This window comes from Cyprinus carpio, chromosome B3 (genome assembly GCF_018340385.1).
Source record: "Cyprinus carpio isolate SPL01 chromosome B3, ASM1834038v1, whole genome shotgun sequence".
In the NCBI taxonomy this organism is placed as follows: Eukaryota; Metazoa; Chordata; class Actinopteri; order Cypriniformes; family Cyprinidae; genus Cyprinus; species Cyprinus carpio.
The window spans coordinates 10,648,276-10,674,494 of NC_056599.1; the positions used below are offsets into that span (position 1 = coordinate 10,648,276).

The 26,219-nt window shown below is 36.6% G+C and overlaps 1 protein-coding gene across 3 annotated transcripts; it reads left to right on the forward strand.

The window, feature by feature from the left end:
• The first annotated feature begins 8,091 nt into the window (after positions 1–8,091).
• LOC109078591 (butyrophilin-like protein 3) lies at positions 8,092–25,134 on the forward strand. Of its 3 annotated transcripts, XM_042719603.1 has the most exons (12): positions 8,092–8,227; positions 8,406–8,481; positions 9,597–9,950; positions 11,830–12,102; positions 12,367–12,474; positions 20,107–20,148; positions 21,811–21,852; positions 22,071–22,103; positions 22,346–22,380; positions 23,293–23,316; positions 24,446–24,472; positions 24,699–25,134. In XM_042719603.1, exons 1-9 carry the CDS (start codon positions 8,183–8,185, stop codon positions 22,351–22,353), a joined length of 981 nt encoding a protein of 326 aa, XP_042575537.1. In that variant the 5' UTR covers positions 8,092–8,182; the 3' UTR covers positions 22,354–22,380; positions 23,293–23,316; positions 24,446–24,472; positions 24,699–25,134. The 3 variants fall into 3 exon arrangements, with proteins under 3 accessions (XP_042575537.1, XP_042575538.1, XP_042575539.1); XM_042719604.1 differs by lacking the exons at positions 24,446–24,472; positions 24,699–25,134 and adding an exon at positions 24,188–24,205; XM_042719605.1 differs by lacking the exons at positions 22,071–22,103; positions 22,346–22,380; positions 23,293–23,316; positions 24,446–24,472; positions 24,699–25,134 and adding an exon at positions 12,563–12,729.
• Positions 25,135–26,219: the final 1,085 nt, after the last annotated feature.

Genomic DNA, 26,219 nt, shown 5'->3' on the forward strand with positions numbered 1-26,219 from the left:
AAAAAACTCTGAGACCCACGACCATTTTGCTTTCTACAAACAGATGATCCACTTCAGATGTAAAAAATTCACATTACAAAAGGGGCACCATTTTTTGCATGCTACTAGCTAATTTTAGCATAACAGATCAGGTCTTTGATAGTAGATACTGTGTGAAATGATTGTCAAACGCTCTAAACTTAAATTGCAGATAAGATTTGAGGAATTATAACCTATTATTGATTCATACCTGTATTGTGCGTTCGAACATTAGGTTTAAGTAAGTGTCCCTATGCAGAATCTTCTTTTTTCTTTATAATGATTCCTCACTAGATGCTAAAAAAACAATAACATTACTATTATTTTTGATAGTACTTGTCTGTAATGAAGAAATAATAGAAAAGTTCAATATTGCAACAGTGATGCGAACTCTGGGGAGACGATTCAGCTAATGCATGTCTGCCATTGAGTCTGAAGATGGGAAAGAAGTGATACATGACGAAACAGAACCAGTAAAAAGGGACAAGATGTAGGCAAAACTGACAAATTTGATGAGAATGATCTTTATAATGATGAGAAGATGGATGCTCCAACCCAAAGTGGTATTTTTAACTATTACACTATAAACTGTACTGAGTGGGATTTTCGCAGTGAATCAGACAACTGGTCAGGCTTTAATGAGATGAAGGGAAACATTTGTCAGTTTAGTAGTTTAGGATCATGCTGTGGTGTAAACTTACACTGAACCTCTGATCATCTGTGATAATTTCAGAATTAGTATTCTGGAAATTTAGTGTATATAATAATAATATTAAGCAGCATTTGATGTATAGTCCTGAAAATGTGTGAGCAATGTGTTGATTTCTGTGGTTTCACATTTCATATTCATCTGACCCATATGGAAAGCACCAAATTTTGACCATGGAGGTTAGGGCAGTGTAAATCTGTAATTGTTGATGATGTGAAAATAGGCTGCAATGCAACATTGACACAAAAACCACTGTTCACCCCACATCCGTTAATCGCCTGTATCGCACCTCGTTGCAGCTGTATTCTTAAACTAACTAAAAAGCGTCACAAACTGGCTTTAAGTATTGTACAAAATATTTGTTGTTTGATTCATTATGGATGAGATTAGAGTGTTAGTTTCTAACATTTGTGTAATAAAATAGTCTACCAAGCGTACTACTTACAAGCACGTATAGTATCTTAAATCGCTAACGCTCTACCTTGACCGCATCGTAAATGACCCAATACCTATGAATAAGATATTAATGTGATGCTAAAACCATACCAAACACTATAATGCTTCTTCCCAGTGCGGCTAATGAAACTCCAGAGATGAAGGTATCAGTGAGTATACTTGAACCGCTGTCTCTGTGTATACAATGTAGCAATTGCTTAGGTCTGATATTTCTGACACTAGTCATTGCCTTGCTTGCTGCCGTCTCTGTATACAAAATATCAAGCAATTGATTAGGTCTGATATTTCTGAACATAATGTAAAAAGATAAAAAAAAAATATATATATATTTTTTTTAAATAAACCATCAAATATATGTCTTTCAGCCTCTGAAATTTCTTAAAAATATGGTACATAAATTTTATTCATATATTTTTAAGCCCCACCTGCATATGTGTCAGGAAACACACTGTTAAAGTAATTTTATTTTTTAGTTTTTTTGTATATTGTTGATGTGTGGAACTGATGATAAAACAGAAGAATAAACTAGACTTCTAGACTGTACCTGTGATGAATGTCTGAGTGCTGAGTGGTTTCTAGATGGTAACTTACTGCTTCAAAGCAAAGGTGTCTGTGATACTTTGGTCTCTATATAACTCTGTCCCTGCTACATTATTTTTCTATTTTTTAAATTTCTATTATTTTTTTTCTTCTCTCAAGTACAACCAATAGTGTGATGCCTGTCATTGTAATTGTACCCCTAATTGTGATATGTGACCCTGGACCACAAAACCATTAAAAAAATTTTTTTATTTGAGTATTACAAATAATCTGAAAGCTGAATAAATAAGCTTTCCATTGATGAATGGTTTGTTAGAATATTTAATTGCCATATAAAGTAATAAGAATTAGGCTATAAAATAATAGAAAAAAACAACAGGCTTAGTATATTTTGAGTGTAATAGAAGAACAGGATATATACAGTCATATTCATCACAACAACACCCTAAAAATTGTGGCTAAGGCTTATGTTGAATCACATTTAAAATGCATACATAAATGAAGGGCAGCAAACTCAAAGCATTCACCACAAATGTAAGAATCCACCTGCCAGCCCAAAAAGCTGAATCCAGTGGCCTGTTTGAAGGTCTAATGCGTATTCAAACGCATGTGTAAGAATCCACCTGCCAGCCCAAAAAGCTGAATCCAGTGGCCTGTTTGAAGGTCTAATGCGTATTCAAACTTTTACTTGCGCTTCTGAATTTATCAGGATTTAGTTTGAATTTAGTCTAGCTCCGTGTTCAATCTGACTCCAGTTTCACGTGATCATTAAATTTGGGCAATATTTCTATCAAAAGCTGATCACAGATATCAATTGTTGATTAATTTAGAATATTTGAGTTGTTTCTGGGAAATCCCATACTTTCAATTATTCGTTCATTAGGGACCAGGTACCGCACAGGAATTACACTTGGCCAATTTTAGTGAACCCACGGACACAAACTTGTCAGTTCCGAACTTACTCAGAGGATGCAGAGTGGTTATAATACCTTTAAGTGAGCTGCACCCTGGCCATGCTTCATAACAAAAAGTGTATTTGATTATAACCAGCAGGGCTACAACGTGTATAAGCCCGGAGTGACAGGCAGGAAATTGGCAAGCTTCGTTTATGGTGTTCCCAGTCGATTCATCCAACCCCCGTCCGAACCGCACTACTCACACACAGTCATATCCTGTCCTCTGAATGACAGATTTGCCCCCCGCAACACCATCCATACACCCTACACATTAAATCTACTGACAACTATGATTTCAGTAGAGATCAGAATAAAACAAATATAACAGTTTATTATCAGTCAAGTAAATAAGTATTATGCCAATTTACATACAAAACAAAAATATAAAAAAAAAACAAAAAAAACAAAATCTCAAAAATAAAAAAACTAGTAAAAAATTAATAACACCATACTTCAGGAAAATACATAGTAGTATAGAGAAGTGTGGACACCAACTCCCATATTCGGGCTTTATGGTTACAGAATCGCCAAGAGTATGTTTTTGTCACTTCCATTATCATACTCACGACCAGAAACAAAGATTAAAGGAAATCTTCAAATCAGTTCTAGCCCCCTCGACCCGCAGGGTTGAACTGGCTGGACAATAGGAAAAACATTTCTCACAGACTAACGCAAAGGGGTTTTCTATTTCAAGGACACACCCCTCCTCAGCAGAACACAATTCTACAAAAAGTTTATCTCAATATTTCTCATAATACAAGTGACTACTGTCAAATTGAGACAAGTTTTAGCAGCGACAATCGCACACGGACCTTTAAAATGACACGCTCAAACAACAGGAAGGGGGTATAACAACAGGTTTCACAAGATACATGGCTATGTGAGATATGTATATTCTTGATGAACTTTTAAACGTGAAATCTTTTGGGGGAAAAGAGGCGGGAGAGCAGGAATGAATGAGGGGTAATAAATGAGCAAGGAGAGAGGTGTCTTTTGTTGAATGAATGAATGAATGATAGAGCAATATGATATGGAAAAGAGGTGAACCGGCCTGAAACAAGGACACTAGAGTGAATGTGAATGAGCTTTAAACTGTGTATTGTGTGCTACAGCACAAAGTGGGATGGGTATCTCCTCAACCACCCCCAGTGTGCACAGGGATCAATTTGGATGATGGGGGCATTGCGGCAGCCACAGGATAATGGCGCCAGAGTGCGCTCAAACACACACCAGCTACTGGTGGATAGGAGAGAGAGTCACATAGCCAATCAAGTGGTTCGGGGATTATTTGGAGGCCATGATTGACAAATGCCTGGGGGGGCAATTTTGGCCAGGAGGACAACGAGGGTTTACACCTCTACTCTTTCGAGAAGTGCTATGGGGAATTTATAATGACCACCAGAGAGTGCCGGACCGCCGTTTAATGTCTCATCCGAAAAAAAAAAAAAGACGTGTGCTTTTTGACAGTCAGTATAGTCCCCATCACTATATCTGGGGCGTTAGAACCCAATGCAGAACCACAGAGCGTGAGCAACACCCTGTGGCCTCACTAACACCTCTTCCAACAGCAAACCTAGTTTTCACAGGAGGCCTCCCATCTACAGGTACTGGACCAGGCTCAACCCCTGACTTAGCCATCAGTGAGCGGGACCAGTCTTGGGCTGGAGAGGTGATGATATGGCTGTTTATCATCTGTTTCTGTGATATGGCTGTGGTCTTCTGTTTCTGTCTCTACATGTGTCGAGGTGGTCAGGATGCGACTTCTCTTTGAAGATGTCTTCTCCAGATCAGTTTTATTGTTTAATTGTTTTGTGGCATGGCATCTGTTTTGTGTGAGTTCCTGAGTTTATTGGCTTCACAAGGAATTAATTTCATACAGGAAATAATGTGGATTCCATTTCACATGTATCTGTACATGGTGCATGTTGCATTCCTGTTACCCTGATTTCCTTTTAGGTGGTGGTGGAGCAGCTAGATTGTTTTAGGAAAGAGGGGAAGGACGCCATCAGAGTGACAGGGTTAATTAATTTTCCTTCATCTTATGTATGCTACAAGAACTATATAAGAGCTGTGATGGGGAAAAGGGCCAGAGTAGAAAATGGCCCCTGTCTTCGCGGCTGTTTCGTTTTTTTCTGTTGACAGGACACAGGCAGCTGGCCTTCCTGACCACCCTCGACACCGCAGTCTGTAGACGCCCAGACAGAAACAGAAGATAATATTTACATTTGAATCAATATGAATTTTCTCCCAAATTTTCACTCATGTCAAACATTTATTTATATGGTATTTCAGAAGAGATTTGGACATAAGCTCACTGCATTAATGCCAATCAATGCATATATTGTAGCTTAATATGATCCATACATTTGCACACCGTTCACCTACCCCTTTAAGCAGCGACGCGAAAACTGTATCTATTTTTAAACCTGGAAATTACTTAGACTGCATAGTGGACAAAAATCACCAGTGCTAAACACCTGGGAGAAAAATAAGCAATTTCTTTGATTAGGGTGTATTACCACAATGTGGTTGCCTGTGTCCCATACCTTCTTATGGTTAAGTCAAAACAAGATCGTGGAGAGAGGAGATTAGCATGAACGATGTTGTTCTAATAACATAATGACCATTGAACATTCACAGAGTTTATTATACCAGTATGTGTATTGAATAACATTTTGTATTTTCACTTTGTTAGCTTATCTTGTAAAGGTATCATGATTTACCCCCTTTAAAAAAAGAACTGTGATTCTGGGATGAGACTGAGTACAGAAGGCTGATACGCGCCATGTGTATGAAGGTGATGAATGGGAAACAAAGTGAAGACTTGGAAACTTACACAGAAGAGAGCTGGATGGAAATGTAGACTAATATGAGTACTTTAGACCATTAATTTGCCAATGTATGCTCATGCATTTTGTAAAATGCCCTATGGAAACTCCCCATAGTTTCCCAAAAATTACCCAAAATGCATACTGACAATAAAAGGCTTACTGTGTGGCCCCCTCTTGGTGTAGAAACATAATCCTGGTCTCAAATGAAAGGTAACACTGAAGTGTCTTGTAGAATATTTGGATTGTATGTCAGGGGTCTTGATATGACGAATGAGCTACACAAAATTTATGGAATAATTACCACAAACAGTCTCTATTTTTAAACTATTTATAAAAGTGACATTTATTTGTAATAAAAAGTCGGAGGTACAAGATTTCCCGTTTACAACATATACATAAAGAGAAATGACTGCACTGTTGAAATCCTCACCCTGTAGAGAGAACTAGGTGGGAGGACAGAGATCCCTCTGGACCCAAAAAAACATTAGCTTGGGCTAATGCCCTTTGAAAGAACGGTTTTATTGAGTTCTGTCGATGTTGTTGCTCTGTAGGTTAAGGTTAGTCATTTTTAGGCGCTGTGGTCTGCCAGCCTTAGGCCTAAACACAAACAGGGGACAACACTACAGCCTGTAGATGTGTGGTGCGCATGTCTTGCTGCCAATACTCTAAATTATTTCGAGCGATTCGGTGCAAAAAGGATGAGTCCAGCCAAACTGATCAGACATTTTTTCTCAAATCTGATCTGAGGCGCAAGTCTCCCTGTGGCAAGTTGTTGTCTTTTTCCTTCTCTTTAGATGAGTGTCCGATTGTGCGTGCTCTTTATGTGTACACAGCTATAAAATAAATCGTTGTGGACTGTCATAAACCCAACCGTGTCCCCGTCCCTATCTATCTAGTCTTCCGTGACCTAACGAACACTCAAACAACCAGCTAGGCAAAATTAGACCTAGTTAATCATAACGTGCACTACTATATCCATAATTAGATACCTTGAAAAAAATGATTGTGGTTGATAGCTCACACAATACTCACTGTGACAGGAATGCGGTGCGAACAGTTGCTCACAGACGCGCGGTGCCCACGTGACACCCCCCCACCTGACCGAAGCAGCCTCAAGTGTCCCTGTTCAGGCAACCCCCGGGACAACACACACAACCCTCTCCACCTGTCCTACTTAGTGCAGCACTCCCGCTGACCCAATGCCGTCCCTCAAGCTGTGTCCCGGTGTTTGCCACGGGAACAACCACCCGTCCCTAACCAAAGTTGTAGAAATGCACCCCCGATATATTATAATTATTGTTTGCAAATCATTTCCGCTAACAACCCCTTTTTTCATTCTTATTTACACTTTCACATTAAATCACATGTGTGTACTTTAGAATAAGACAACCACACAAAAATAAACACCTAAATTATTATATGTTTGGGGTAATTGTATATATGAATGTTTGTGTGCATGTATGCATCATGTATGCATGTGTGTACTTTAGAATAAGACAACCACACTAAACTAGTTATAAAAAGGTGTCCAAAAGAAACATTCTGCAATTGTGTAAACAAACCCTCTACTTGTAAAAAAACTTTGGGTCAACAACAATCCCCCCCCCTTGTAATACTACTATTATGTCATAGCCCCACTGTTCCTGTGTAACAGGACCTGTATTTTACATACATCCACTAAGTAACTAACGATTATCCCAAATATAATCGTAATATTGTCATATCTTACAGGTGAAAGGTGATCCCACAGGCTGTCGTTTTGAGCCTACGGCGATTGGAGCATCCGTAGGCTGCACAAAAGTCTGGCATCTTCTCCTATAAAGCCAGCAATATCCTGTATCATAATGTAAGATGTTTTTAACCAGCCAAACTGATTGGAAATCATGTGCAACTTAAGTTATATTGAAAAGAAAGAGCAATTCTGCCTCTCCCACTGATGTAAAATTGCTGGGTAGCAGCTAAACTGAAACTACTAGGTCTCACTCAAAGCTACTTGTTATTAGCCAGTTAATAACTACAACCACATCCACAAAGATTGTAATTTAGACAAAAGATTAGTTGTCAGTAAAACCTATATAATTGAACAGCTCGATTGTGGTCTCAGCCTTGATATCACTATTATGATTTAGATATTTTATTTTATTTTATTTTATTTTATTTTATTTTATTTTATTTTATTTTATTTTATTTGCTAAAATGCTAATTAGTCAAATTAGTAATCAATAATTAATTAATTATTATTGTTTACCAATTTTTATTGTTTGCGCACTTCCCCTGAAATGCTTCATGTCTTTTGTGTTGTCTCTTGAGGAAAAGTATCAGAATAAAAGGAAAAGTTTTTAAAGAGACAGAAAAAGCTTTTGAAGAAAAAAAAAATCTTAGGACGTAAACTCGGGAAGAAGCCTATTTAATAGCCTTCCTGCGGGGTATTATAAGAAATCAATAGGAAGAGACCTGCTAAAGCACTTTTGTCCTGTAGAGGGCGTTCATGTTTGTATCTACAGTGAAAGATTATTTCTGTTAGTCATTAAAATGACATTAAATCTGATTAGAAATCAAGTCAACACCAGATTTAAATTAGTTAAGTTTTAACTAGTATAATGGGAGGGACTGTGTAATCTTAAGACGTTTATGATAAGAGAAAGTAAAACTAAAACAGGAATAGTCTCCGTATGATCTCTTGTATCATCTTATTTATTCACACTCTTGAATTAAAGGTAAGTCATGGTAGAACTGAGAAATACTTATACCTAAATTTCTACAAGTCTACACTGATTTTCTGAATTTAGACATTCTGGGTATGTGTAACATAAAGAAAAGACACTCATGTTAGCACACAGTTCTGTGAGTTTTCTGATTATAATACATTACTCTTTTTCATATTTTTCGTTTTAGCATTTGTGTCCTTCAGAGATGAAGTTTATTTGTTTGACCCTCTTGATTATGTGTGGAATTACTGATTCAAGATCAGGTAATTATTTGTATTCAAGCATGTTCATGTGTAAAAGAAAGATGAAGAGAGATATAATAAGTAACTTTTATAAGGGCCAATGTACAATCAGGCGGTCATAGTCCAACTGAAGGAGTTCATTTTGCATTCATACCAGGTTTACTGTACATTATGCAGCTTAATACACAAACACTTGTCAAATAAACAAAGATTCAAAACTGTTTTGTTATTTTGTAGAAACTACACTGCAAAAAAAAAAAAATATGTGCATACTGAAAACAAGGCTTCTCGGATGAGCGGTCAGTTATATTATGTTGTCATGGATAACGATCATTATCCAGAAATATTTGACCACTGAATGACTAGATTTACCAATCAGAAGCAAGTATTCCAAAGAGCCATGTAATAAGTAATCAAATCAAAAGTGTAAACAGGCAGTGTTGTATGTAGTTTAACGTAGTGAATGAATCCTCAGCTGAACTGATGCAGAGCTGAGGTTTGTGTGGGGAAACAACACATGCTGCTTTACATGGAAACATATTTTTAGGAAAAATGTATTGTTTCTGGTGCAGGATTATCACACCAGATGTAATGTAATATGAAAGAAGAAGAGAATTCTAAAATGTATTTTAACTGTTGTAAATCTGTAGAATAAACATGTCTATAGCTTCTGATTTAAAGACCACAATGGCCAAAAAATACCACAAAAATTTCAGGCGAAAGCCTTTTGTAAAGAACAGACCCAAATTCAGTTGTCATATGTTTACTGTTGCTGTTAAATATGATGGCCCGGTTTCACAGACAGGGCGTAGACTAAGCCAGGATTAGGCCATAGTTCAATTAGGATATTTAAGTAATTTTTATTAACATGTCTTAGACAAAAAAAATTACTGGTGTGCAAAAATGTGCACCCAGGTACATTTATGCCATGAGACGGGGTAGTTAAGATCAGTCAGTGCAAGTTTATTTCAGTTAAAACAGCTCACTCTTACACTTTAGTCTGGGACTAGGCTTAAGTCTTGGCTGTGAAACCGGGGGACTGTGTTGTGATAAGTTTACATGTGACAACCAACAATGAGTGACACAATCTTTAGGACTGTATAATTTAGATGTGCTTTTTTTCTCTCTTATAACAGAGCAGTATGATGTGGTGGGACCTGTAGATCCTGTATTTGCTGTAGCTGGTGAAGATGTGATTCTGCCCTGTTCAGTTAAACCCAGCATCAGTGTTGTGGACATGAGAGTGGAGTGGTTTAGATCTGAACTGAAAGATTCACAACTAGTGCATCTCTATGAGAATCATGAGGACAGAAACACAGAACAGATTCAGTCCTACAGAGAGAGAACAAAACTGAATCATCAAGAACTACAGAGAGGAGATGCATCACTCAAACTCTCATCAGTCCAAATCTCTGATGAAGGACGTTACAAGTGTTTTATTCAGTCCGAATCCTGGTATAATGACGCTACTGTTGATGTCAGTGTTGAAGGTGAGTAAACCAATGAAAACAAACATTTAATGATTTAAGACATGAAGCTTTGGTGTAGGGGAAAACTAATGAGATGTTTTGGGTCAGCTGTAAAGGGGTCCATAAGGGCATAGAAATATCATGTTTAGCAGACTGTCATACAACTATAATAATAATAATAATAATAATAATAATACATTTTATTTATAATGCGCTTTTCTAGAACCCAAAGCGCTACAAACACATAAAATACAAAACTACAATAAATGCAACACAAGGTAGAAACTATAAATCATAAAATACTCATTACAGTACAACACAATAGAATATTACTGACAGTCCATAAAAGCAATTTTAAAAAGATGAGTTTTTAACAGCTTCTTAAAACTGGCTAGTGTGTGAGCATCTCTAACAGCAACGGGAAGCGCGTTCCATAACCTAGGTGCAGCAACAGAGAAAGCTCTCTCCCCCATAGATTTTAATCTATAGGGAGGCTGTTGAAGAGTAAGAGAATCAGCAGACCGAAGGGAACGAGAAGGCGTGTAACGGGTGACTAAGTCACAAATATAAGAAGGGGCAGTTCCATTAATAGCATTGTATGTAAATAAGTAAATTATGGTTTACTCCTACTGGATACACAAAATTTGATGACGTATAAGCACATTAATTTGAATGCATGTACAAAACCTCCACATATTTTGCAGATTTCAAGTCAACTTAAATTAATAGCAGACAAATGTGATATGATATCAAGGTTAAGAGATCAATTGTTTAAGGGAAACAGGTCAATTTAACTCAAAGGGAATCATTTAAGATTTTATAGGGAATTTGGACAGAATCACAGTTTTACAGCTGATCACGGAGTCGGCCAGTGATTCTTCGAATGAACTGTGCAACATCAACTCTGCATGGAAATTAATATCCAAAATATAGTGAAAACACTATTAATTAGCACTGTAATAAGATTGGCAGTTTAAGACATTAACTTGTAAGCACAAATAACAAGATTCTTCTCTTTTCAATATAAATAAGACTTTATTGGATAAATCTAAGACATATAAACTAATTTAACAGATAAACATATGCACTAATACATTCACACAAGTTGCAGAAAGAATATTGAGAAGATCATGACCCTGGACAAAAAAACAAAACTAAAAATCCAAATATTAAAAAAATAAGTGCTATTTCTTAGACCTGAACAGTCATCAATCATTTAAATAACCCTCGCATTGAGTTTCTCAGTGAGGCTATTTAACTTTATATTAAATGCACCAGTTCAGCTAGAATCTGGAGGTACTTGCGTTGCTTGTTTAGGGGGTTTCCTTGGTGTCATCATTGCAGAAAGGGGTTTCCCAAGGTTGATGATTGGCTGGAAGTAACAAGCGTCTTGGGAAGCCAATGGTTGGGTGTTGGCTGAAGATGCAGAGTTGCAGATGCAGAGGATGGGCTGGTTGAAGTAGCGTAAAATGGAAAACAACAAGATGAGAAAGCTCAAAAATCTGCTGAAGATGGTTGCCTTAAACTTTTAAGTTTTCTTAGCTTTTTATTTTTTTACAGTGTGGCATTCTCCTCATGGTTTTTTAGAGGACATTTTATTGTTATCCTGGCAGACCTTAAGGAATTTGGCTATTTAGGTTGTTCAGCACTAATATGATAAAATCTTAAATTGTCTGATTCACTCTGATACCCTAGAAATGTGTAAATGTTCTTTTTTTATATAATTTTTACTTAAAATTACAGACCTTAAAGCAAAAAGTGTTACATCTTTTCCCAGTCTCCCCTATATTTTTCATGACATAGTTTGGTACTCTTGTCAACATCAAACTAACAAAAAAGCCAAAACAAAAACAGGTTTATGGACAGAAAAAACTTTCACTCAGTTAACGTTTATTTGTAGCTGTTGGACGTCCTCCAGTGATCACTGTAGATGGATTTGATGATTCAGGAGGGCTTCATCTACAGTGTGAATCTAAAGGTTGGAACCCTGAACCTGATCTTGAGTGGCTGGACAGTGAAGGAGCCATCTTGAGTTCAGAAACTACAGAGACACACAGAAACACAGAAGGATTCAGTGTCAAACACTCTATCACTGTACATCACAGTGTCGGCAAGATTCACTGTAGAGTGAAACTGAGAAATCACAAGCTGGAGACACAGATTATCACCTCAAGTATGTACTGATACTTATTTTACATGAGGTTATTTGATGATGTAGATTAGATAAATTAATTATTAATTTAGTGCATTAAATTATTTTATCTATTATATATATTTTTTTAAGTTGTATTGTACATTTAATTACAATTTATTTTCACTGCATACTTATATACTGATAACATAGTATATGTTTTTTTACATTATTTATCATTTTAATCAACAATAATAAATGACTGGACACAATGTGCTCAATGTGATTCACTGTTTTGTTTTGCAGATAAAAGGTTTAATCCTTGGAGGACATCAATCATCTTGATTTCAGCTGTTGTTTTACTCATTGTGATTGCTGGAATGCTGATGGCTGCATTTATTCAAAAAAACAGAAGTAACATTCTTATTTGTTTGTTTATTTATTATATTTGATTTAATAATACATTCTAGTGGTAGTTGTCATTATGTTCCCTATCTGTCAGTCCACTCATTCAGATTTGTTCTTTGGTGCCAAGAGGACAGGCCTGTGCTTCTCTCTCTATTCACCTCTGCCTAGAAGTTTCGTGGGATTCATACAGGGCACTTCAGCAGCTCTCTCTCCCATTTGCACTGATAAGTGCAAGAGAGTTCCCCTTGGGCGTTTCAACAAGTAACTAGAAAGATACATTTCCAAAAGAGAATATTCGCTAACAAGAGAGTTTCTTTATAAAAGAGTGGGTTTTTCTAAAAGAGCAAGCACAAATGGAGAGCATCTTTTTAAAGATTGTGTGTTCCTAGGTGTGATCGGTATCATTTATCAGATGGCCACAATTGCTTTCTTACATGTTTGGGGCACACACACCGAGACAATGTTCATGGATGGATCATGTTCTCACTGTGAGAGTGTCTTCATGAAAGTCAGAGAGGCCACCCTTGCCCCTCTAGAGAAAGTGGGCATGTGCATCCTCTACTACATTGACAACTGGCTGATTCTAGCTCAGTCGTGGGAATTGGTGTGCTTACACAGGGACCGGTCCTTCAGAACCTAGACTGATTGGAATTTTGCGTCAACTGGGAGAAGAGAAAAGCTCTCCCCCATGCAGAGCATCTCTGTTCTTGGTGTGTAGTTGGACTCAATCACTATGACAGCGCGCCTCTCAGAGGATTGTCCTTGGTCATTGCAGAACTACTTGAATCTATTCAACAAAAAAACAGTTCCACTGAAATACTTTCAGAGGCTCTTGGGGCATATGGCTTCCTCAGCCAAGGTCATGCAATGCATTGAGGCTAATGCATATATAACTGCTTCAGCACTTGCTTCAGTCTGTGGCACACATGTCAACTAGATGAGTTCCAGAGACAGATCTCCTCTGAAGACCTCGTTACCTAGATGGCCATTGGGACAAGACCATGGGAACCAGATGAGTCCTCTGCACAGTCTGACTTTGTTGCAGTCTAAAATTAAACTGCTGGTTTCATCTGGCCAGAGGAGAATGGCACACTATTTCTCTGTTTAATACTGTGAAGCTGCTTTGACACAATCTGCATTGTAAAAAGCATTGCATTGTATATAAAAAATTGTGACTTGACTTGACATCAGCTTGGTCAGATGTCGGGTAGTCGTTCCCCTAGAATAAGTGTCCAGGTGTGTTGTTTTCACAACATATGCCTCTAAGACAGGCTAGCATGCCATAAGCATCAGATGTGTAGTCTCAGAACTCTAGACAGGGCTTTGTTTGCACTGTCAAATCAAATCCCTAGAATTGTTGGCTGTGCTATTAGCCCTGAAGCCATTTTGACCTCTGGTTCAGGGCAAGAACATGTTGGTCCAGACCGACCACCCTGCAAGGCAGTGTCTGCTACCGTCGCATGTCACAACTTGCCTGCCACCTGAAGTCACTGTGAGCCACTCAAATTCCAGAATTCCTCAATCATGAGGTCAACACACTCTCATGACAAGTCACGCTCAGAGGAGAGTGGAGACTTTCCCAAGAAGGTGCCAGGTGATTTGGAGTTGATTCCTGAGGCGCGGCAAGGAACCAAAACTCCACTGGTGACAGAATGGAGAAAAAACCTTGGGAGAAACCAGGCTCAGTCAGGGGGCCAGTTCTCTTCTGGCCAGACGAAACCAGCAGTTCAATTCCAGGCTGCAGCAAAGTCAGATTGTGCACAGGACTCAACTGGTTCCTGTGGTCTTGTCCCAGTGGTCATCTAAGACAAGGTCTTTACAGGGCATCTGTATCTGGGGCTCATCTAGTTGTCCTGGTCTCCGCTGTCTTTCAGGGCTGTAGAGGTCCTCTCTAGGTGGTGATCCACCATCTGGGCTGGATACGTACTGGATCCGGGTGACTGCAGTGACCATCTGATCTGGATACAGATTGGATCTGGTGGTTACGGTGACCTCGGAATAAGAGAGAGATTAATATTAGCGTAGATGCCATTCTTCTAACGATGTAGCTAGTACATCGGGTGTTATGGGAAGTGTTCCGGATTCCGGTTTACCTAATTAATGCAGCCTAAAAATCCTTTAACAGATTTGGATATTAGAAACGTATTAGTGTGTTATGTGTAAGCCAGGTTAAAGAAATGGGTCTTTATTCTTGATTTAAACTGCAAGAGTGTGTCTGAGGTAGGTTATTCCATATGAACTCCAGAGTTTAGGCACTAAATAGGAAAAGGATCTGCCGCCCGCAGTTGATTTCGATATTCTAGGTATTATCAAATTGCCAGAGTTTTGAGAGTGCAACGGACATCGAGGACTATAATGTAACAAGAGCTTGTTCAAATACTGAGGTGCTAAACCATTCAGGGCTTTATAAGTAGTAAGCAAGATTTTAAAATCTATATGATGTTTAATAGGTAGCCAGTGCTATCAATAATCTAACCTTGAGGTCATTAACGCTAGGATTACCATTTCTGCATTTGACATTGAGAGCATAGATTGTAATTTATATATATTTTTGAGATGGAAAATGCAGTTTTACAAATGCTAAAAACATAGCTTTCTAAGGAAAGATTGCTATCAAAAAGCACACCTAGGTTCCTAACTGATGACGAAGAATAAAAACAAAAACCATAAAACATTAAAAATTTTTATATCCTATTACAAACACATCTTTTATTCACAATAAATAACACAACATATAATTTTTTTTTTTTTTTTTCAGAATTTAGCAGTAAGAAATTACTCGTCATCCAGTTTTTTATATCGACTATGCATTCCGCTAGTTTTTTAAATTGGTATGTTTCACTGGGCCGCGAAGAAATATAGAGCTGAGTATCATCAGCATAACAGTGAAAGCTAACACCATGTTTCTTGATGATATCTCCCAAGGGTAACATGTAAAGCGTGAAGAGAAATGGCCCTAGTACTGAGCCTTGAGGTACTCCATACTGCACTTGTGATCGATATGATACCACTTCATTCACTGCTACGAATTGATGGCGGTGATATAAGTACGATTTAAACAATGCCAACAAAGTTTTCTAGTCTATGCAAAACAATGTTGTGGTCAATTGTGTCGAATGCAGAGCTAAGATCCAATAGCACTAATAAACAGATACAACCACAATCATATGATAAGAGCAGGTCATTTGTAACTCTAATTAGAGCAGTCTCAGTATTATGATAGGGTCTAAATCCTGACTGGAAATCCTCACAGATACAATTTTTCTCTAAGAAGGAATATAATTGTGAGGATACTACCTTTTCTAGTATCTTGGACAGAAAAGTGAGATTAGATATCGGTCTGTAATTAATTAGTTCTTTGGGTTTAAGTTGTGTTTTTTTAATGAGAGGCTTAATAACAGCCAATTTAAAGGTTTTGGGGACATATCCTAATGACAATGATGAATTAAAAATAGTCAGAAGAGAATCTATGACTTCTGGAAGCATCTCTTTTAGGAGCTTAGATGGAATAGGGTCTAACATACATGTTGTTGGTTTAGATGATTTAACAAGTTTATACAATTCTTCCTCTCCTATAGAAGAGAATGAGTGGAACTGTTCCTCAGGTGATCTATAGCACACTGTCTGATGCGATACTATAGCGGAAGGCTCCATGGTTACAGTTTTATCTCTTATAGTATCAATCTTAGAAGTAAAGTAGTTCATAAAGTCATTACTGCTGTGCTGTTGGGAAATGTCAACACTTGTTGATGCTTTATTTTTCATGAATTTAGCCAATGTATTGAATAAATACATGGGGTTATGTTTTTTTTCTTCTAAAAGAGACGAAAAGTAATCAGATCTTTAGTTTTTAATGCTTTTCTGTAGGATAGGTTACTTTCCAGTCAAACAATACGAAATACTTCTAGTTTTGTTTTCCTCTAGCTGCTCTCCATTTTCCCGGCTGCTCTCTTTAGGGTGCAAGTGTGCTTATTATACCACGGTGTCAGACTGTTTTCCTTAATCTTCCTTAAGTGTAAAGGAGCAACTGTATTTAAAGTACTAGAAAAGAGAGAGTCCATAATTTCTGTTACATCATCAAGTTGTTCTGAGGTTTTGGATATGCTAAGGAATTGGGATACATCAGGAAGATTACTTACAAAGCAGTCTTTTGTGGTAGAAGTGATGGTTCTACCATACTTGTAACAAGAAGTAGAATTTACAGTTTTAGCTATATGATGTAGACACTATGGTAGACACTATCACAAAGGCAAGCAACCCCTCTACCAGGTGGCTATATGCCTTGAAATGGTGCCTTTTCGCTATGTGTTGTTCCTCTTGGGGGGATGATCCATGATTGTGAATAGTTGGGTCAGTACTTTCCTTTTCAAAGAAGGCCTAGAGCAAGCAACCACTTCTACCCTTAAAGTGTATGTGGCTGCAATAGCTGCATGACACTGTGGCTGGTCTTTGGGGAAGCACAGACTGGATGTCAGGTTCCTGAGTGGTGCGTGTAGGTTAAAACCTCCAAGACCACACCTCAATCCCTCTTGGGAACTTTGCTTGGTCTTACAGGCCCTACAGAGAGATCTGTTTGAGAGACCTGGATCGTGTGAAGACCACAATATGAGGTGGAAAAGTGCGCTTTTTCATCCTAGAGTAGTTACCAGGGTTTGATGAACCCAGGACCAATATACCCCTCAGCACCCACTGGCAGCAAATTTGGTGGAGGAATTCCCTTACAGGCCCATTACTTGTGGTATGCCCCTCTTCAAGCGAGCCCTTGTTATTTGGCTAGTGCTCCATATGGAGTGGTTCCCTAACAGTGACCTCATATGATGAATTTTTTTAATGTTTGGTTTCCCTATTGGTTTCACTATCACCCTGTGTCTTCCCCTGTCGCTGTGGGAGGTAGTCTCCCCCTCATCAGGCAGGGCCCTTCAAACTGACTCTTCCCTTTCCCAAAAGGCGAGTCCTTTTAACTTCCCCCTTCAGGTAGGATGTTGTCTCCATAGTGTTCCTTTCTCTGCAGAGTAAAGAGAACACTTCTCCAATGTAAACAACTAGGTGTACACAAAGAAACTAGAGGCCCTACAGCAGGAGTGACCTCTCCCAAATAAAGAATAACCTGGTCCCCTTAAGATAGGGAGATATGAGGACATTTACCCTGGGCACTGGAAGGTTGAGAGACAGCGTAGCTGCATTTATCATTCTGGCACTCAAAAGCCTGCTAGCATCTGCACCACCAGCTCTCGTGACTCAGTTCTGTTGTTGTGTCATTTAGTATAGGTACCCCTAGTGTCAATAATTAACACCACATTGAAGTGACTGACAGATAGGGAACATCTCAGTTAATGATGTAACCTCTATTACCTAATGGAGCCAACAAGACCCTCCTGCCACAATTTTGAACTCCCCACTGAAATGGCCGGGACACTTTTCTTGGCTCCTTAGCACAAACCTGAAAAAATGGATATACACTATGCCTTTATACCCAGACGATGGGGGAGTAGCATGCAAATTACACTCACCAGTTCTCATTGGCCTTTTCTGAAGTATCAGAGGTGTCTCAAGTGTAATCTCTAGTGTCAGTCATTGACTCCATGTCTCATACCATCCATCAGGAAACAGAGGTTACATTAGTAACTGAGATATTTTACTAATTTCTCAGTCCACTAATAGTGTCCAACAGTGGACATACATGCAGGACTAAAGAAATGTGTCATTTTGTTTTGAAAGTCATAAAGTTATTTCAATATTAATTTAAAGTCTCTTTTCATCCACAAAATATTTTGGGTCACCATTTCAGGTGACCAGAACTTTTTGCCATATTTCATATTTTTTAGACACGTTTATAAAATATACATATAAATACAGTTGTGCTAATAAGTTTACATACCCTTTGCAGAATGTGCAAAATGTTTTAATTGAAACAAAATAAGAGCGATCATGAAAATTGCATGGTATTTTTTATTTAGTACTGTCCTGAATAAGCTATTTCACATGACAGATATTTACATATACTCCACAAGACAAAATAATAACTGAATTTATAAAAATGGCCCCATTCAAAAGTTTACCCTTGTATATCCTTGAATCTTGATACTTTGTTTCATTTCCTGGATGATGCACGACTGTTTTTATATTTTGTGATAGTTGTTAATGAGTCCCTTGTTTGTCCTAAGCAGTACTGCCTGCTGTTCTTCAGAAAAAAATCCTCCAGCTCCTGCACATTCTTTGGTTTTCTAGCATCTTCTGCATATTTGAATCCTTTCCGTCAGTGACTGTATGATTTGTGCAAACACAATCCATTTAGAGCCAGGGGATGTAAATTCTTCTCTATTATTAAGAAGATACAAAAACAACTAAACTCAAAAAGCAAACACAATCCATTTAGAGCCAGGGGATGTAAATTCTTCTCATTTTGCATAGCAATCATATATATATTTTCTTCATTTAGTACTGGACTTAAGAAGCTACATAAATAATTACATTTTTACCAGAAGACAAAAAAGTACAATTTAGCCAGATCATCCAATTAAAAAAGTTTACACCCCCCCATCTTGTAATGCATTGTGTGGCCTTCTTGAGCATCAGTAAATGTTTTCACCTTTTGTAATAGTTAGCATGAGTCCCTCAGTTGTCCTCAGTGTTAAATGATGGATTTCAAAATCATGCAGTCAAAGTTGTAAAGGATTCAAATATGCAGCAGATGCTGGAAAACCAAAGAATGTGCGGGAGCTGGATGATTTTCTGGATGATCTGCGAAGCTGCAAAGACTAAAATCTCAAATCCAAATAGATATTCTTTATAAAAGTTAACAGTCAACCACACCCCCTAAAATATATATAAAAAATATAATATATAAACTCTGCACTGTGGATCGCCGGATCGACTTTCACCGTGGACGAAGCGGAGTCCAGCCCAGGGTCGTCACATATGGTTGACGCAAGCCCAATGGATGCTACTTCGTAGAATCCGCGGCCCGCGGCGTTCTCAAGCCGGCACGACTCTGCTCACTCAAGCCGGCCTCCACTTACTCTATGCTGTGGCTCACTCTAGGCCTCTGCTCACTCTAGGCCGCGTTGTGTGTGACACTGTTTTGTTGAGAAATCGAAACAACTTTGTTTGGCCTTCCAAAAGAAGACACGACTTGAAATCATGTTTATATCACATTTATAATGGGTTTTAATGTTAATGTCTCGTCGCTCCGGCCGGACAGGGCATCACAGTATGTTAAGGGGTGTAACATTTCCGTCACACGCTTGTGGTATTCGGCCAATCACAATGCACTGGATAGCTGGCCAATCAGAGCACACCTCACTTTTCAGACTGATGAGCGTTTTTAAGGTTTTTTGAACCTTAAAATTCATAAACACATTTCATTACACCAAATACACAAAATAATGTTATTTTTAGCAGCATCATATGACCCCTTTAATGCAAAGTATGTTTTCATCAACAAAATATCTACTTAACAGACACTGTGTATTCATTTGCTTTTGTTCATATTTTTGGTCCTGTAAGTTTTTGTCATTTAAAAAGAATAATAATAATAATCATTTCTGTTTTATTTGTAATAGTTGTTTCCTAACCATAAATATGGCCTATATATATTTAATATAGTTCTCTCTTGCCTTTATTCTGAATTTTCTTCAGAACATGATCAACTACTGACGGAGAAGAGCAGAATACAAGGAGGTGAATTTATCTTTTATTTACATTTACATTTTCATTTAATCATTTAGCAGACGCTTTTATCCAAAGCGACTTACAAATGAGAACAGTAGAAACAATCAGATCAACGAGAAAACAACAACGGTATACAAATGCTATGACAAGTCTCATATGGTCTAGTACAGAACACGTAGCCAGGGTTCTTTTTTTTTTTTTTTCTGCATATGATAGAAAAAAAAAGAAAAAAAGGTAAGTACTAGTATTAGTTAGTTAAGTGCAGGCGAAAAAGATGAGTCTTTTATTTAATTATATTACATTTTTTATCTTTTTTCTTTTTTTTTTTTTTTGCATTTATAGTTATTATTTCTCACCTATAATACATGCATGTTTATAAAATGTACATTTAAATTATTTATTCACTTACCATATATACCCATGTGCAGTGTTGGGGAAGTTACTTCCAAAATGTAAGACATTATATATTACTGTCATTTGAAAGTAATTATTTACATTACAATATTACTGTCTCTGAATTGTAATATGTTACACTACTTTTATATTATTTTTGAGTTACTTTTACAAAAATACAGGCATTCTAAAATGCTAAAATGTAGTTTATTGCTGTTCATTATACATCAACTGAATGGTGATGGGGTATAGCATGCATAATGACTGTATAGGCCCCCAAGCCTACTAACAACATAATGGAACAGGCACAGTGAAGGCTCATGGCGCAATATCATAGCCAGAGGGTGAAACAAAAGTCTAATGTTAGTGTAGCTAATAGATTACACTAACATTAGGGTTCTTTTGGTTCTCCCTCTGCCTATGATATTGCTGCCTATGATAAACCTGTCATTTTAGGCAAGTACCAGAATGGTGACATGTCACAAAATATTTTTATAAGACTGAATTAAATTAATTAATTAATTAGATCATAATTTAATATAAAACATTTAGTTAGGCTACTAATAGTTACTAATTATAATACTTTCACTTACACAGTTATTCAAACAAACAAAAAAATTATAGAGAAAGCGTGCAAATAACATAACATCATAACTGACTTCAGCCTAGTGCGAGTTAAAAAAATAAATAAATAATAAAATCTGTTCTAATCAGTGAGGCTATCTATATTTGATAAATGCATTCATACATAGGCCTACATATACAGTTTGTTGTTTATAATGACTGTTCGCCGGAGTGCAGAATTCAGTCAGCAAGCACGCACACTGAACAAAACGCAAGCATTTCAGCGGTGACTAATCTGAGCGACTCTGGCTGGCCATTGCATTCATAAACTCAACAGAATCATGTGTGATTGGTTATAATGCGCAACACTGTAAAATTGTGATGCCTTATGAGCAGATCTACATTTGGTGCTGCAATTAACACTTTTCATTTAATTTCGCACAATACAATAGCCTAAGTAACAATCATTGTTAGAATCACAAAAGTATCATTTTTCAGGATTAATTTCAGGATAAAATGCGTTGTTTTAATGTGCATTACTGAGATTGTATTGGGTATAATATTATCAAAAATGTATTAGTAATGTGTTATATTACTGTTACAGCAAAAAGTATTATTGTAATGGTGTTACTTTTGTAATGCGTTATTTCAACACTGCCCATGTGTGATGTTATCTATTTAATGATTTCCATATTTATTCTGAATTTTCTTCAGAATGTGATAATCTACAGGATGATATAGGCAGAATACAACAAGGTGAGTTTATCTACTTATTATTTCACTATTTATTTAAAGTTTTTGCCTTTTTTTTGCATTTGCATTTGCATTTGTAATGCAAAACCATATGTTAACATGTGATGTTGTCTGTTTTGTTGTTTTTTCCCTTGCCTTTATTTTGATTTATGTACCCATGTGTGATGTTTAATGTTGTTTTCTCTTGACTTTATTCAATTTTTTTTTTTTTTTTTTTTCAGAATACGATGAATGGAACAGGAGAATGAAGCAAGGTGAATTTATCTTTTTAAGTTAGAATTTTATTATTAATTTAAAGTCTATTTTCATCCACAAAATATCTGCTTAACAGACACTTTGTATTCAAATACTTTTGTGTATATTATAGGCCTTGTACGGTTTTTGCTATTTTTTTAAAATAGAATTTCTGTTTTATTTGTAGTTCTTGCTCATTCAGAAATAATTATTGCCTATATATTTAATGTAGTTTTCTCTTACCTTTATTCTGATTTTTTAGAGAAGTAGAGAAGGAGAAAAGCAGAATAAAACCAGGTGAATTTATCCTTTATTAGGTTATTATTTCACTATTAAAGGGGTCAAGAACTGAGAAACCAAAATTCCCTCGATCTTTTGACATATAAGAGGTCATTGTACTATAAAAACATCCTGTAAGTTTCAGAACTCAAAACTTTCTGGGTACTCTAAAAACAGCTTATATTGAAGCCAATCTGCTAAATGGAATGATTATGGAATGTACAACTCTAATGATGTAATAGTGTGGCTAAACACTACATCTGCAGAAGATCAACGCTTACTTCTAGATCACTGCTTGTTTAGCCCCGCCCACCGATTTGTGCATGTAGCGTGAAAAACAATATAGAGGCGAATGCAGGCCTATACAGAAAACAAACGATAAAAATGGCCAAAGCAGTGCCAAGCTGTGTAAAAAATAAGACACGATTTGATGCAGGATTTTCAGAAAGATTGTAACTGAAAGACGAAGCCATGCTGACTATATTGGATCCGACAGTAATGTCACAACACACAAGTGTGAGTAACTCTTTTTATTGTGCTCACTATTACTTTTTCTGTTAAACAGATAGTTTGAGATGAGTATTTATGTGTTTTAACCTAAATCACTGCAGTGTCTATCTGTGAAGGATGTAGGCTGTCAAGCATACACAAGCCAATCATAGCAGTGGTTGTTTACTTCCGAGTCTAATTCTAAATTACGTTGTATTTTGATATACAAATCTTGGTAACATTATAAGTGGACCTCAGAAAACAGTACAAAATAAAAAAACAGTTCATGATCCCTTTAATTCCAATGTTTATGCCATTTTTAGTTTTTATTTAATTAAATTTTTTTGCATTTGCATTTGCATAAGTTCAAGACCATATGTACCCATGTGTGATGTTATCTACTTAATGGTGTTTTCTCTTGCCTGTATTCAACTTTCACAGAATGAGACAGGAGAATAAAACCAGGTGATTTAGTCTTTTGTTTTGTCAAGTATTGTAATTAATTTAAAGCCTCTTTTCATCCACAAAATAGTTAATGAACATACACTGTGTATTCTTACTTTTTGTCATATGAGGGAAAATGTACATACTGTATAGGCCACCATTTCTGGTAACCATAAAGTTTTTATTTTTTTCCTATAATTTTTCATACTTATTCATATATTTGTAGTTATTATTATGAAATAATTATTAATAAAGTTCTCTTAATGTTCTTCAGAACACAATGAAGCTAATCACTTAATTAATTAAGTCTGCTTTGAAAGTGTAAGTGTTGAAAGTTACTCTTGGCCAAGTATTGTGACCCATACATTGAATCTGTGCTCTGCTTTAAACCCATCCAAGTGCACACACACAGTAGTGAACAAACACACGCGCACAAAGTAGTGAACACACACCCGTAGCAATGGGCAGCCAATGCTGTGGCTCCCAGGGAGCAGATGAGGGTTTGCTCAAGGGACTCACCTCAGTCATGATATTGATGGTGGAAGAGAGTGCTGTACATTCACTCCCCCCACCGACAATCCCTGCTGGTACTGAGACTCAAACCCGTGACCTTCAGGTTACAAGTCCGAATCTCTAAACAATAGGTCACAACTGCCCCCTTTTGATATGCAAAAAATTAATACAATAAAAAATAAATTAATCTCTCTCTCTCTCTCTCTCTCTCTCTCTCTCTCTCATACACACACACACACACACACAAATTTATAAAATAAATGCATGTTTATAATATATACATTTGTATTATGCATTTATTCAATTACCATATGTACCAGTGTATTATGCCAACTGTTTAATGATGTTTGTTCTTGCCTTTATTCTAAATTCTCTTCAGAACATGATCAACCTTTACAAAATGAGAACAGGGAAAGAACTAGCATTTATAGCCTTACTAAAACAGGATAAATAATAAATGCATGTTTATATTGTATGCATGTATATTTTAATTATTTATTCAGTTACCAAATGTGCATCATATAAATGCATCTAAATGATCATACTTTATATTTAAAATATGCAGTTATTGTTTTTCAGAGTGATCTCAAAAGTAATGTCATCAATGTTCTTTTCTTTTGTCTTTATTCTGAACTAGAACATGATCAACATTTACAGTCGCATGGTGAGTACCCCAAATGATAAATTTGTTTTATATGGCTTTATTAAATTATTAATATATTAATAAAATAGTTTATCAATACGCTTATCATAAGATAAGCAATCTATTTAAATTCCTGTTGGTTTCACTGGTCTTCAAGTGGTGACTAATATTATGTATCTTATTATTCATCTTACGATTAATTCTGTTATGGACCCTTTATAATTTCATACTTTCTTTCTGTTTTTAGCGGACACACCATTACAAACAGAAGATAAAAAAGACAGGTGTTTTTTACAATGAGGTGCAGGTGAAGGAGTGAATTAAGTGCTATGTAACATGAAGAGGTGGAACAGTCTGAGTCCTAAAGTTAAATACTGAACTGTGGGTCTTATTAATGGGGTGCACTGGACTTGTGATTCTTCATTTATCTTTCTTTTTCTGAGTGTGGAGCCTGAGAGGCTGTTTGAGGATTATGAGGAGGGTCTGGCCTCCTTTTATGATGAGTCCATGCCTCATATCTACTCTTACACTTGTCAGTCTAAGATTCAATTTTGCATCCTTAGAAATTATTATTATTATTATTATTAATTTTTAGAAATATTTTTTAACATACTATAAATATATCTGTCCAGATCACTTTTAATGTTGTTTTAACACTTACTTTTACTACTCCAGATGTAATCCATCATGAATAACATTTAAATTTTACATTTATTTTCTGTGCTTTTTATGTCTCATTTTAGCACTTCACTGTGCTTAAAGTGGTCATGAATTGCATTTTTTATTATTCTATAACATTCTCTGATGTTCTCTTATAATGATAGTGTGATTTTACATAAAAACAAATGAATGAATGAATAAATAAATAAATAAATAAATACATTTCCTGTCCTGTTTTTGTGCCTCTCTGCAGAACAGTCTGTTTTTTAGGCGGACGCATTCAAGATTCTCAAGTAAAAACCCACTGCTTGGTAAACAGTTTCGCTTATTAAAATAACAGATTGATGCTGCTGTGACATGCCCTGAAAACAACATGGGTCATTTGTGTAGGCTATTTAAAAACATATAAATACTCAATATTTATCAAACAGTCTGGAACAGACAATGCAATAGTTGTAAAAACACATTTGTGTTGTGACATTACTGTTGGATTCACTCTGGTCAGACTCAGCACCACATCATCTTATACTTTTAGTCTCTCCAAAAAGCCTGCATTATATCGTCTTGTTTAAAAATGAATCCATAAAGTCAAGTAAGGCAAACAAACAAAGTGTTTCGCTGTCACGATCTGGAGCTCTTTCCTAATTTTACCACGTTATACTGGATGCAAGTGGCACAACGTGACTAGACAACGGACCCCATAATAATCAGCGTTTCTGTTTATACTGTATGTAGCACGGATTGAAACTGATTTCTTGTTATATTTTCCAAGACTGTTTTTCACAACTTACACTACACCGTGACTTGTAATCGTGTAATAACATCTATATAGTTCTGCTGATGGAGTAATCCTGCATTTGTGTCTCTGTATTTTCCCGCCTGCTACCACAGGCATGTACCAGTGGGTGGGGCTAAAGAGGCAGTGATGTAGAAGTAGGCACTGATCTTCTCCTGCAGAGGCTGACTTTTGCTGCACTATTTCTTCATAAAATGGCACATTCCAAAGTTTGTTGTTTTCTGAGCTTAGTTTCAATAAAAGCTGTTTTTTAAACTAGCAAGAAAGTTTTGAAACTTACATCCTGTTTTATATATGTCAAAAACTGAAAGG

What these genes read in the sequence shown, in the direction of transcription:
- LOC109078591 (XM_042719603.1), top strand. Translation starts at nt 8,183, where the DNA reads ATGATCTCTTGTATCATCTTATTTATTCACACTCTTGAATTAAAG. An exon ending in AATTACTGATTCAAGATCAG is followed by an intron (nt 8,482 to 9,596) that starts GTAATTATTTGT and finishes CTCTTATAACAG; the next exon opens with AGCAGTATGATGTGGTGGGA. An exon ending in GACACAGATTATCACCTCAA is followed by an intron (nt 12,103 to 12,366) that starts GTATGTACTGAT and finishes TTTGTTTTGCAG; the next exon opens with ATAAAAGGTTTAATCCTTGG.